Source organism: Megalobrama amblycephala, linkage group LG9 (genome assembly GCF_018812025.1).
Source record: "Megalobrama amblycephala isolate DHTTF-2021 linkage group LG9, ASM1881202v1, whole genome shotgun sequence".
In the NCBI taxonomy this organism is placed as follows: Eukaryota; Metazoa; Chordata; class Actinopteri; order Cypriniformes; family Xenocyprididae; genus Megalobrama; species Megalobrama amblycephala.
Window position 1 is genome coordinate 7,781,772 of NC_063052.1, and position 14,025 is coordinate 7,795,796.

General features: G+C 40.1%; 1 protein-coding gene across 31 annotated transcripts in view; it reads right to left on the bottom strand.

Annotated features, from left to right (window-relative positions):
* Positions 1-14,025, bottom strand: part of macf1a (microtubule actin crosslinking factor 1a) — a 194,465-nt gene that overhangs the window by 20,086 nt on the left and 160,354 nt on the right. For 20 of the 31 annotated variants that reach the window (XM_048201467.1, XM_048201466.1, XM_048201449.1 and 17 more), the window contains 18 exons: positions 10,378-10,539; positions 10,108-10,278; positions 9,183-9,349; positions 8,861-9,020; positions 8,066-8,392; positions 7,642-7,726; positions 7,333-7,559; positions 6,959-7,165; positions 6,075-6,302; positions 5,612-5,830; positions 5,302-5,505; positions 4,758-4,766; positions 3,925-4,150; positions 3,604-3,830; positions 1,444-1,566; positions 1,248-1,349; positions 1,064-1,165; positions 808-981 (listed from right to left, as the gene is read on the bottom strand). In XM_048201467.1, coding sequence (XP_048057424.1) covers positions 808-981; positions 1,064-1,165; positions 1,248-1,349; positions 1,444-1,566; positions 3,604-3,830; positions 3,925-4,150; positions 4,758-4,766; positions 5,302-5,505; positions 5,612-5,830; positions 6,075-6,302; positions 6,959-7,165; positions 7,333-7,559; positions 7,642-7,726; positions 8,066-8,392; positions 8,861-9,020; positions 9,183-9,349; positions 10,108-10,278; positions 10,378-10,539 — 3,120 coding nt within the window. The remainder of the gene's footprint in view (positions 1-807; positions 982-1,063; positions 1,166-1,247; positions 1,350-1,443; positions 1,567-3,603; positions 3,831-3,924; positions 4,151-4,757; positions 4,767-5,301; positions 5,506-5,611; positions 5,831-6,074; positions 6,303-6,958; positions 7,166-7,332; positions 7,560-7,641; positions 7,727-8,065; positions 8,393-8,860; positions 9,021-9,182; positions 9,350-10,107; positions 10,279-10,377; positions 10,540-14,025) is intronic. The other 11 variants (XM_048201469.1, XM_048201468.1, XM_048201463.1 and 8 more) reach the window with 3 other exon arrangements.

The window sequence follows — 14,025 nt, forward strand, 5'->3', positions numbered from 1 at the left end:
TTATAATGGCTTATCCGAATCTATTATTTAAAGGTTAGTTCACCCAAAAATGAAAATTCTGTCATCAATTACTCACCCTCATGTCATTCCCAACCCGTAAGACTTTCGTTCATTTTCGGAACACAAATGAAGATCTTTTTAATGGAATCTGAGAGATTTCTGTCCCTCCATAGACAGCTATGCAACTACCACTTTGATGTCAAATTTTTCTGAAGAGACTTGATCGCTTTACACGACGAACAGATTTAATTTAGGCTTTTATTCACATATAAACATTGATCAGAGAACATAAACAGAAGCTCAACCGAACATGGTTGATGCGTGAGAACAAACCTCTTCTGGCAGCTCAAACGTGCTGCGTAACACAAGAAAATGAACCTCATTGGTTGTCGCACATCAAGCAAACATGCTTGAGCTTCTGTTTACCACAACTGATGTGTGAGTTGATTAAGGTTTATAAGTGAATAAAAGCCTACATTTAATCTGTTCATCATATAAAACGATCGCTTCTCTTCAGAAAATTTGTACTAAACCGCTCGATTCATATGGATTAGTTTTACGATCTCTTTATGAACTTTTGAAGCGTCAAAGTGTTAGTTGCATAGCTGTCTATGGAGGGACAGAAAGCTCTCAGATTTCATTAAAAATATCTTCATTTGTGTTTCGAAAATAAACAAAAGTCTTATGGGTTTGGAACGACGTGAGGGTGAGTAATTAATGACAGAATTTGTATTTTTGGGTGAACTATCCCTTTAAGTCATTTGATAGTAAATGACTGAGATAAGAAAATAGTCTCTATTTCCACACCTGTCTGATTGTGATTTTGTCCACCAGGTTGTCCCACAAGTGGCGTAGCTCAGTGAGAGGCTCTTGAATCATGTCCCGGTCTGTTTGGTCGCTCACTTTCCTGAGCAGAAGCTCTCCTTGGTGACAAAGCTTCTCCATGTCAATCTGCTGCTGGTACACCTCCACTTTATATTGCTGTGTCATGGACAAAGAAAAAGGGTCAATCATTTTCTCAAAGTAATTTGAGAGATAAGAGTAGACAAGGTCTGATTCAAACCTTGAGCTCCTCTATCTGTTGTTTGACGGTGCTGAGGTCTGTGCCCACAGCTGGCATGTCACACAATTTGATGACAGCGTTGTCCAAGTAGTCAAACATGCCCTGAAGAGACAAAGTGATGATTGTGAACACACGGTTGGCTTGATCAGGGCAGATTTTGTGGTACCAACAGAGAAATAGACACCTGAAGAGCATCCTGGTATTGCACAGAGTCAGTCATGGCCTCTTCCAGTCTCTCCATTCTCTCTCTCCACGTGCGGTTCAAGCCTTCCCAGGCGGCATTCATCTGTGTGTCAAATCAACAACATGGAGATATTTTGTTTAAATTTGAGTGAAATAGGGCATTCCACACATGGTTTATCACCCTTCTATCCTCTTACCTCATCAATGGTTTTCTTGACCTCTGGCTTCTCTGTCTCTCCACAGGCAAAGATGAGGTCAGCTCCAAGAGTTCGTACGATCTCCAGTTCCTCCCTCAGCCCATCTGTCTCTGCCTTAATAGCCTGAGTGCGAGATAAAAACATCATGACTTCATTCTCTTGAGATCTTTGTCTTGACACAACATTATGTAGTTCATTCTACTCTAACTACCCATCAAGAACATTATTATACACATTTTGGGTTATACAGTGCCTTGCGAAAGTATTCGGCCCCCTTGAACTTTGCGACCTTTTGCCACATTTCAGACTTCAAACATAAAGATATAAAACTGTAATTTTTTGTGAAGAATCAACAAGTGGGACACAATCATGAAGTGGAACAAAATTTATTGGATATTTCAAACTTTTTTAACAAATCAAAAATTGGGCGTGCAAAATTATTCAGCCCCCTTAAGTTAATACTTTGTAGCGCCACCTTTTGCTGCGATTACAGCTGTAAGTCGCTTGGGGTATGTCTCTATCAGTTTTGCACATCGAGAGACTGAAATTTTTGCCCATTCCTCCTTGCAAAACAGCTCGAGCTCAGTGAGGTTGGATGGAGAGTGTTTGTGAACAGCAGTTTTCAGTTCTTTCCACAGATTCTCGATTGGATTCAGGTCTGGACTTTGACTTGGCCATTCTAACACCTGGATATGTTTATTTTTGAACCATTCCATTGTAGATTTTGCTTTATGTTTTGGATCATTGTCTTGTTGGAAGACAAATCTCCGTCCCAGTCTCAGGTCTTTTGCAGACTCCATCAGGTTTTCTTCCAGAATGGTCCTGTATTTGGCTCCATCCATCTTCCCATCAATTTTAACCATCTTCCCTGTCCCTGCTGAAGAAAAGCAGGCCCAAACCATGATGCTGCCACCACCATGTTTGACAGTGGGGATGGTGTGTTCAGGGTGATGAGCTGTGTTGCTTTTACGCCAAACATAACGTTTTGCATTGTTGCCAAAAAGTTCAATTTTGGTTTCATCTGACCAGAGCACCTTCTTCCACATGTTTGGTGTGTCTCCCAGGTGGCTTGTGGCAAACTTTAAACGACACTTTTTATGGATATCTTTAAGAAATGGCTTTCTTCTTGCCACTCTTCCATAAAGGCCAGAGTCTCCCACCTCAGCTGTAGATCTCTGCAGTTCATCCAGAGTGATCATGGGCCTCTTGGCTGCATCTCTTATCAGTCTTCTCCTTGTATGAGCTGAAAGTTTAGAGGGACGGCCAGGTCTTGGTAGATTTGCAGTGGTCTGATACTCCTTCCATTTCAATATTATCGCTTGCACAGTGCTCCTTGGGATGTTTAAAACTTGGGAAATCTTTTTGTATCCAAATCCGGCTTTAAACTTCTCCACAACAGTATCTCGGACCTGCCTGGTGTGTTCCTTGTTCTTCATGATGCTCTCTGCGCTTTAAACGGACCTCTGAGACTATCACAGTGCAGGTGCATTTATACGGAGACTTGATTACACACAGGTGGATTCTATTTATCATCATTAGTCATTTAGGTCAACATTGGATCATTCAGAGATCCTCACTGAACTTCTGGAGAGAGTTTGCTGCACTGAAAGTAAAGGGGCTGAATAATTTTGCATGCCCAATTTTTCAGTTTTTTATTTGTTAAAAAAGTTTGAAATATCCAATAAATTTCGTTCCACTTCATGATTGTGTCCCACTTGTTGTTGATTCTTCACAAAAAATTACAGTTTCATATCTTTATGTTTGAAGCCTGAAATGTGGCAAAAGGTCGCAAAGTTCAAGGGGGCCGAATACTTTCGCAAGGCACTGTAAGTAAGAATAGGTTAAAATGGTTGACTAGTCATCCATCTATACCAGTGATTCTTTACCTTTTAGATTCAAAGTCCCCTATTATCCAACACAATATTCAAAGGCTATTTACTTTTTATTCATCTTGAGGCACATTAGAAATGTGCTGAGGCCCCCTTGTTGGCCCCGGCCCCCCTGGCTGAGACCATTGATCTATAAAGATTTTCCTTGAGACTGATTAGTGGACTAGCTGTTGGATCTGTCAGTTTTGAAAATATTTAGTTTTTGTAGATCGTTAGTGAAAACTGAATTTAATCTAAGAAACAAAACATCCATCTCTTTTGTTGGACTGACCTCTGCCGCTTCTATTTGTTGTTTTATGAGTGAGGGATCCACCCCCGGGTCCTCCAGCTCTTTCACGATGTCCTGAGAGTCACGGAGCGTGCTCAGCAGAGCGGCCATGTCAGCCCAGAACTTTCCGGCAAGATCTTGAACATCCTGAAGTTTACCTTCTCTTTCCTCCGCCCTCTGCCTGATTTCATCCCACAGAGAGCGCAGCCGCAGGAGTCGTGAACGCACCGCTGAGGATGAGAAAAGAACAAAAATTTCTCAAAACACATATGATGGAGTATTTCATACAGCCATATAGTGTAATTTCAGATCAAAGATCTTTACCCTGGGCGGCAGGATCATCGTGTGGGGCTCGGCTGATGAGCTCTTCCCCTCGGGCACACAGGGCGCTGAAAGACGGCAAGAGTTTGTCCAGCTCTAGTCCTGTAGCCCGGTGCTCTGCCAGTTGTTCTCGGATCTTTTCCACCTCAGCGGCCACTGGAGGGGGCTGCCGCAAGCGCTGAACTGCCCCTTCCAGAGTCTCCAACAGAGGGTCCATCTTATCATGGAACTGAATGGAGAGAAAGACGACGACAATCAAAACAAATACAGCACACAAAAGTAACTGGAGAAGGACCAGGCATAAGGAGGAGGGGAGATTTATTACAGACACATGCAAAAGGGCAGAGGAAGTTGATGCTAAATAAGAAATACAAGTACTGAAACATGTATGCTGCTGTTCTTAAAGTGGAAAAAAAATGAACTAAATCTTTTTTTTTTTCTTAAAAATTAGTATGGGTGTAGGGACTGGATGGAGGTGTCCAAAATTCTTATTCTAAGGCAAAATATACAGTATTTCAAGAAACATGCTTTTCAAAAGAGTAAAAGAAGAAGGTTTAAGGTGATATCTGAATAATTTATTATTATATGTAGAATAAGAAATAAGGAATCAAAATGTATTTTTAATATTTGCCCATCTTCTTGTACTCGTCTTGTACTAACAATATACTGTCTTTAGGTCAACTGATGTAAGCTAAAACTAGTCCATATCACATGTCTCATGTTTCATCAGAATGATAAAGTATTTAGATTTTTTTAACAATTACTGAAAATTCCTGATTCCCAATCCAATACACACATTATATCAGTGGTTAAATCAGTGGTGATGGAGTTCTTACCTCTACCAGCTGAGGGTGTTGCAGAGAGCAGTGATGATGGAGGGATGGACACACACAGCACATCCACAAACATGAGTGATTGGTGGACGGATGGACCAAACGGACATGGGAGGGAGAGGTGGAGGGAATAGGCAAAGGGAGATTTGCAAGCAGGAATGGGGGAAGTTTAGGGGATATAGGACATGGAAAGGGGAGGGTTACAGAATATGGGGCACAAGGATGGGAAAGGTGGAGTCACAGTATAGTAGAGTTTGAAGGGATGGAGGTGGAGAAACAGTACAATGTGTTAATTCAACAGCATGCAACAAGCCAGCAGGAAGAATCAATAAACATTCAGCCAAAATGCAGCTGATGATGTCAGTGATGTTATTTAAAAACAGACTTAGCGCGAAACAATGGTTGATTAAAAGTGATGTGTCATTTAAAATAACTTAAATGAACTTATGTGTGCTGTATAATGCTGAACTGTGGGTTGTAACTCTTAAATAAATGACAAGCTGGGCAGCAGTCCAAAGTAAGCATGCTAACATTTTGGAGCAAATACCTGGACAGACTGTGACACTGCTTCATCCAGTGTTGTGGCTCGACTTTTGACCTCCTCTTTGATGTTGATGTAACGTCTTTCTGCTTCATTATAACGTTGTCTCACTGTTGCTCCTTCCTGGGCACTCAGTTCTGCCAGCTGTGGGCCGATCTTTAGCAGTTTGTCTATGTGTGGCTTGTGCTCAGAGATGGACTCTCTCAGAAGCTAGATGGGAAAACGTGTGAAACATGGCATGTGTCAGTTTTGTGTGTCTTAATCGATGCCTATAACCACAAAGAAGCAAAAGGGTCCCTGCATAAAGCCCAGTTACCCTCATCTGGTCTTGCTGTTGTCTGAGTGCGTCTGTGTCAATGGCGGGAAGGGGAAGCTGAGCAATCAGTGTCTCGGTCTCGCCCAGCCAGGGTTCAAGTTCCTCATACGTCTCCCAGAACCGCGCCACCAGCACCTGAGCCTGCTCCAGAGCTGAGAAGCGCTCAGCATGATTCTGATTTACTGCTTCATAACGAGCACTTAAAGAGTCTGTCTTCACCTACAGGAGGAAGACGAAAGAGGTTTTAGCGGGTCAACCAAATTAGTCTTTTGAGAGACTGAAAAACAAGCTTGCATTGTTGTTTTTCTCAAGCATGACTCAACAAATCAAATCTCCACCGGAAAATGCATGAGTCACATCAATTCAATTTAATAATCTAACCTTTCGCAGAAGAATAATTACAGCACATGGATTACTCTGCCCCCTCCCTCTCTCTCTCTTTCTTCTTTATTTTGTCTCTAACCTTCAAAGCCTCTCTCTGCTGTTCACTGCAGCTCTCCAGGATGTCCTCTCGTGTCTTAAGAAGTTGGTCCACGGTGTCTTTGTGACGGATGATGTCAATGTTAAAGGCTCTCTGCACCTGAAGCTGTGCCACAGTCACATCGGGCTCCAGACTTAGAGGCCCCAGAGACGCTAACTTCCTCTCTGTCTCGCCGACCCAGGTCAGCTCCGCATCGACTGCCTCCTCATACTGAAACAATAACATGCATAAATACATTGTCAAAAAGGAAATGTGACAGAAATATTTACAAATTCAAGCAAGCAACATTGACAGAGTGTCCCAAATCAAATATTACTAAAGCAACAATTTTTGTTAAATATTTATAATAATAACATTTTACAGCACATACGATATAGAAATAATACTTTTTTTGTAATAATATTTTATAATATAACAAAAACAATAAGCAAAAATATTGAAAAAAATAATGTAAAGCTACTTTCTAAAAGGAAATACTAATGCTTGAAAGGCAGGGAAAGAATAACCCTTAAGTCCTATCTAAATCTAACATCGTTAAGCAATAGTTTATGTATAGTAATACAAATAATTATTATACAAATACAATTTGGTATAACAATTTAGATTTTTGTTATATTATTTAAAAATGTTAAATAATGGTAAAAAGCAAAAAAAAAAAAAAAGCAAAAAAAAGAAAAGAAAAAAGTTAGGTTTTGTGTTAATGAAACACACACACATTATATATATATATATATATATATATATATATATATATATATATATATATATATATATATATATATATATATATATATATATATATATATATATATATATATATATATATATTATATAAAAATGTAATTATACAGTATTTGTTGCAGTACCTGCTGTGACCTTTGGATGGCAGCCTGCACTAACTGCACTCTCTGTGTGATGGTCTCGTCTGCTTGGCGGTAACGCTGATTGGCATCAGCGACCAGGCGGTCCAGGCCTTCCCGTGCACGCCAGGGCACTAGATCCAGTAAAGCACTGCCTACCTCATTCACAGTATCCAGAACTAACCTCTTCTCAGCAGACACACACTTCAGCTCCTGAGGCAAATATACACACAATATAAAATAATGAATGCACATAAAAGAAACTAATTTGATTTAGCTAAAATAAAAATAGCTGTGTATGGTCTAAAAGAAAAGGAAAAAGTAATTCATGAACTACTGAGGAAAAACAAAAAACAAAAGCAAAGAGTAGACATCCTCACCCTCTGTCTGTCCTGATAGGCTGGTGTTGTGTCTGACTCAACATTGTTAAGCTCCGCCTCCACACTATCCAACCACTGATTGATGTCATCGTGTGAGCTAGCAAATCGTGTGGCCAACTGAAGGGCCTGTTCCAGAGTACGAAGGGCCTTGCTGCTGCCCGCTGTCATCTCTGCGTAGCGGCTTTTGATACCATCTAACTTCTCCTGGATCAACAGGACCTCCTCACCTGTCACAGAGATCAAACATGATCACAATCAACAGAGGAATTCAGTAATACACCAATGAACAGAGACTGGATGGTAAAGTACCAGTAGTTTGTTTAAGCAGAGCCTGTCCATTCTTAATGGCCTGGTCCACGGTCTTCTTCCTGCTGATAATCTCTTCATTAAGAGCCTGTAGGAGACCAGCAGTAGAAACATTAACTCTGGAAATAATTCAAGGGAATTTAAAGTAAAGTAAAGTAAAGTTCAGAATGTAGTCAACAGTATGTCTTTAAATTATTTTCATTTTGGTGCTTTTCATAGCAAAAATTGGTATATGCAATTAATAAGATTAATTAATGAACATTTCAAGTAATTTATTTGATTAAAAGCTTTAATTGACTGACAGCCCTAGGGTAACTCTTCTGACAGCTATTTTTCGGGATGAGGGCCGCTCAGCAGTATTCATCTTCTCTAAACTGACTTATACGGTATTGTTGGTCCTGGGCTGCTATACCCTGCAAAATCGTACCAGTGTGTGTTTGTGCTGCTGCTCTAGTAGCTCCGGCTGATAACTCTGTACCGAGACCTCAGACAGTCTCTGGGCCACCTCAGCTAGCCAGTTAAGGACTTCCACCTCTTCCTCTCCAAATAGTTGTGCATTGGCCAGGGCCTGCTCCAGCATGGCCTCTCTTCGATCGCACCAATCACGCAGCTCCGTGTGCCCGTTGCGCACTGCCGCCACACGATCGCCCAGCCAATCTCGATCCGCCACACTGCTGAGCGGGTACAACGATTGGCTGAGCGTCTCAAGATGGTCAACATCATTCTCCCGAGAGGACACCTCCTCTTGGAGAGCCTGGGATTATAGCCCAGATTAAAGAGGAGACATGATGGGATGAGTCGAAGGAGAAAAAAAGACAAGGCAAACATAAACATACATGACAAAACAGACTAATGATAAATCATAATTAACTGATGCAAGCAAAAAATAAAAATGTGAATCAACACAGGATGAGATGGGAACACAACCATAAAAATGAAATCGTGATGAAATTAAACCGCAAAATGAAAGGATGTGGGCAGGATCACGACCAGAGACCTGAAATCCGTGCCTTCTTAGATAACTGCACTCCTACTTGTCCATTTAAAACCACAGGAGACTGACAATCTGTTCTCTCCTCTGCATCTCTAGTCAGTCTAATGATGCTCGACACTTTGAAAATTGCTTGCTAAAAATGACAGATCTTGGTTCGACAGCAACAGTTCCAGCAAACGTATCCTCTGCAAGCTGCCAGGACTCTCCCAGGTGTTGTGTATACTTTACCTTGTGTCTTACAATCTGCTGTGTGATTTTGGAGGTCTGGGTTCCCATTGGCTCAGCGGAGCTCAAACGTCTCTCCGTTGCGCTCAACCACTCCCCGAGGGGCTCTACGGCCTCATGGAACTGCAGCGCCAACACCTGCAGCTCCTCTAGCTGCCGTTGCCTGAGGACGTGAGGTTAGGAGGAAATCTGTGTTATTTTATTATTCTACTCCATTTTATGGCCTTGTAAAGCAACCAAGTGATTGAATTCTGAGTAAGAGATCTGATTAAGAGGTTTTATGGTTGTGTCTGGGTGTCCGTATTGCTCTGATTAAGGAGTTTACCTGGCGCTGGCCTTTTCCAGCAGGTTTGTCCATCTCTCTCCAAGGCTCTTAAGTTGTTTCTGGATTTTGTCTCTGTCTTGTGTCTCGGCCGTAGCAGCGATGCGCTCTCCTTCTGCCCTGATCATCTCTACTGTCCCACGGCGGTCATCCAGCAACCGTTGCAGCAGCTTATAAAAATATGGAATCCAGGTTAGTGATCCTAATTTAGTTTATTTTATATTGTCTAGAAGGTTAGATTAGTCTAATAATCAAGACATGCTAAAGTCTTTCAACTTCAGTAAAAATGAATATATGAATGAAATAAGTTTAATGTAGGTAATATTAATGTAATGCAAACCTTTAAAGGTGCCCTAGAACTTTTTAAAAAAAGATGTAATATAAGTCTAAGGTGTCCCTTGAATGTGTCCGTGAAGTTTCAGCTCAAAATACCCCATAGATTTTTTTTTATTCATTTTTTTAACTGCCTATTTTGGTGCATCATTATAAATGAGCCGATTCAGGGCTACTGGCCCTTTAATTCTCGTGCTCCACGCCCACGGAGCTCGCGCTTGCCTTGAACAGTGCATAAACAAAGTTTATACAGCTAATATAACCCTCAAATGGATCTTTACAAAGTGTTCGTCATGCATGCGTCGGATTATGTGAGTATTGTATACTGTTATATTGTTTACATTTGATTCTGAATGAATTTGAGGCTGTGCTCCGTGGCTAACGGCTAATGCTACACTGTTGGAGAGATTTTAAACAAATGAGATTTATATAAGGAGGAGGAAACAATGGAGTTTGAGACTCACTGTATGTCATTTCCATGTACTGAACTCTTGTTATTTGACTATGCCAAGATAAATTCAATTTTTCATTCAAGGGCACCTTTAATGAATAATTAATTGAAATTAATTGCATACAAAATTGATTCAAATCTAACCTTCTGCTCCTGAATTTGTGCTTTGACCACACGGTACTCAGCGGAGGGAGGTTTCTGATTGACTATGAGCTCCTCTGTGTCACTTAGCCAGCTCAAGAGTGGCTCTAGAGCATCTTGGAACTTCCCGCAATGCAACAGGGCCTCCTGCAGCTGTGCAATTCTTTCAGCAACCTGTGAATAAAAGAACATTTTTTTTTTTTTTTTTTTTTTTTCAAAAAGAATTTCTCTCAGTCCATTAAGAAAACAGGCTAAAAATAGATGCAAGCTTACCCTCTTGTTGAGGGAGTTCCAGCGCAGGTTGGTGGTCTCCAAGTCATGTTCCAGGGCCTGAGTGTCGGTGTGTTTAGCTGCACTCTGGATGAGACCTTGACCCACAGCGTTGACATGCTGCAGTTTAGGCTGAATGCTGTCAAACTGCTCCCTTTCCACTGCCTAGAGAGAGAGCAAATGACTTGAAGGGTGCATAACCAACACACTTGTTATGTTACTGAACATGTGATATGATAGAATGTGTCTAAACAGGTCAAGGCTGTACAAACACAACAACATAATAATGGTGGCATGTCCATTTATAAATGGGGAAGCAGTTTTCAGCCCTCACACATTGACCGAAATTAAATACAGAGCCTTGGCAGAGACATTGTACAGCTCTATTTCTCCAGCAGCCTAACACTACAGCTCTCATAGAATATTCAACACAGTGGTTTCCCACAAACAAGTTGCCAAATACCTCTAACCAACACCATAACCAGGAGTTACCAAAGAGAAGTTTGAAGTCAACATGAAACCGATTTTAGTTTTGTAATGCGACTTATTAGAATATTCAACAGGAAAATGTACCTTATTGAATCCATCTGGAATGAGTAAGTGCTATATTTGATGAGAATAGAACTTTGCGACCAATAAAAAGTATGACTGAAAATATGTTTTACTGCTGATTGTATTTTGAATACTATGAATTCAAACATCTTACTCATTTCACATACTGTTTTCCCACCTACTATATAGTAGGAAAGTAGGCATATTTGGGTGCAGCATATTTTGTCCAAATATATGAAAGTGCACATTATAATGCACAGTAAAAATGAAAAAAAATTAATTTGTGTCATTAATTACTCACCCTCATGTCGTTCCAAACCCGCAAATACTGTTCATCTTCGGAACACAAATTAAGAGATTTTTGATGAATTCCAAGAGTTTTTTTATCTCCCATAGAAAGCAACATAATTACCACATTCAAGATCCAGATAAGTAGTAAAGACATCGTTAATGACAGGGTAGAGAGGAAATTGATGAATAAAGTCGTTATTTTTGTTTCGATTTTGCGCACAAAAAGTATTCTCGTCACTTCATAACATTAAGGTTGAACCACTGTAGTCACGTTGACTATTTTATCGATGTCTTTACTACTTTTCTGGACCTTGAATGCAGTAATTTTGTTGCTTTCTATGAGAGATTAAAAAAAAAAAAACCTCTCGGATTTCATCAAAAATATCTTAATTTGTTGAAGATGAATGAAGGTCTTACGGATTTGGAACGGCACGAGGGTGAGTAATTAATGACAGAAATTTCATTTTCGCGTGAACTAACCCTTTAAGATCAAATTTAACAGTGTTACTAAATTGTTAGTATTCTTAAATAATAACTGTGAGTGTTACATGATGGCAAAAGTAATCTAACTGTAAATATAAGGGAAATGAGCATGCACAATTCAATAAAATCCAGCATCCTATGCATGTTTATATTTAAGTGCTTTGCGTGTGAGTGTGTGTTAGTTTGTTTGCAGTTGCCTTGTTGCAAGGGGCTTCATTCCTGCTTCAAACAGGATGTCTGTCAGCCTCAAAACAATGAGCCACAGCTTTAACCTGCTCCACCCTCTCGTCGACAGTATATGTGACTGTGAAAGCGTAAGCATGTGCGCAACGAAGAGAGTGTTTGGTCCCCTTTTGTCTTTCTATATCCTGAAACCATCATCTAGGCCTCCTCTTTACTCACGGTGTGTACATTTGGAGCCATTTCCCGTTTTTAATCCTGCTCATTCATCACATGTGGCACTTTTCACCCACCAGCACAGAAATAACTCCATTCATCCGCATCTGTGGCAGATCTTCCACAACTCATGTGGCCAAATCCAAGGGAAAGCTGTTAATTATTTCATAGACAATTATATATCTACATGTTTGTGCTATAATTAATAATTCACAACAGGAAGAGAGGGAATTTAGTTTGTCAGAACTCTGAAATCTGAACAAAGATGCACATATCCACATGTAAGTAGGACGTTGCTATACATATCCATACAACAACAGAAAGAGGTCAGTGCAAACAACAATCTCTCTTCTCTTTACTCGTTCTCTAAGAGTGTGTTTGACTCTTGTATGCAGTCCTCTGGAAAATATCTAGGATGCCTGTCATTCCACTCAAACGCTCTCAACCAATCTGGCCAGCAGGCCAGTCACACGCACACATACACATACAGGACTGCTTCACACTTATCTCTCCAGCACTCTATTTCTCTTTTGTCACCGAACTTTAAACTCTTTTGTTTCTCATTCGAACCCCCACAGATCACTTTTAGATACTGGCAGCACTCCATCCTACCGCCAACCCACAACATCACAGCCATTTGGAGTCTTTTGTTTCTCTCTCTTCATTTCAAACCACAACTCCACACTGCCTAAGCGGGTATGCCCACATTTCGCTTAAGAAAATATTATAATAGCTGGCTAGGAGTTAACTGCTACATCCCTCACACTATGTGCTGATTTTTGCTGAGCTAACTAAACCTTGTTCTGTATCTGAAAGCATCACAAGAAATTAATTTTAATTCCATTTTTTTGCTGAAGGCAAGATAAAATCAATCAGACAAAATTACAATACCAGTCAAAGGTCTGGACACATGCAAATGAATGTATTTTTCTCATGAGCTCAATTTTTATGAATATCATACAAAACTGTTGAATTTTTTAATGGATGAGTCAGAATACCACCATTTGGAGAATTTTGATAACCACCATTTGGTCACTGCATATTTCCCATACATCCATTTGCTTTATTTTTATAATTTTGATGACTTCATTATGAAGTATGGCCAAACTTCTGCCTGATATTTTATTTTAAATTCATGTGGTGCAGTGTGCAGGCTATACATATCTTGAATGATTTCATGGAAATGTCAAGGTAATATTTTTTAAAATGTGCTACAAATGTAGCATAGACAGAATCAAAGTGTGGAATTCACTCTTAGAGTCTTCATAAAACTCAAAGCATAACCATAAAAAATGTAAGGCTATAAATGTCTAAAAACAGCAAATAATAATAATAATAATAGTATATACAAAATAAGGCTATCTTGTCTTGAGGGACAAAAGAGGATGATAAACGCAACATTTCTAGACTTGGTATCAAAGGAATATAATTTCTTTCAAATCAATGAAAACATAGCCTCTAGGAACTTTCTTGTTCTATAGAGACTTTTCAAAACTCTCTCTCCAGTCCTACTCTTCCTGTCTTTGCTTTCACCTCCTGTGTTCATCCGGTCTCTCAGCCCCTCTTTACCCCCGTTTCCTTTTCTAGGGACTTGAAGGATGACTCCATTTTATCTGACCCAAATATTCTAACAAGGAACTAATTCACATGGTTCCATTAATACATACTGAGCAAACGAGGTTAAAAACAGTCAATGAGTTTACAGCATATGTGACTTCTTTGTTATGGCCGTTGTTGTGCCGACGGGGCCGCAGGGTTCATTCAAACTCTTTTGTTTGTAACAGTCTTTAATCACAGGTGTTTCCCGCACACTGTCTTTCACTGCCATCATTATCCAAACAATCAAATATACCCGCTGTTACCATATGCCATAACATCAGTGCTCACTCCCACCCTGATTGCTCTTCCCTTTCCACTGTGCGCATCAGT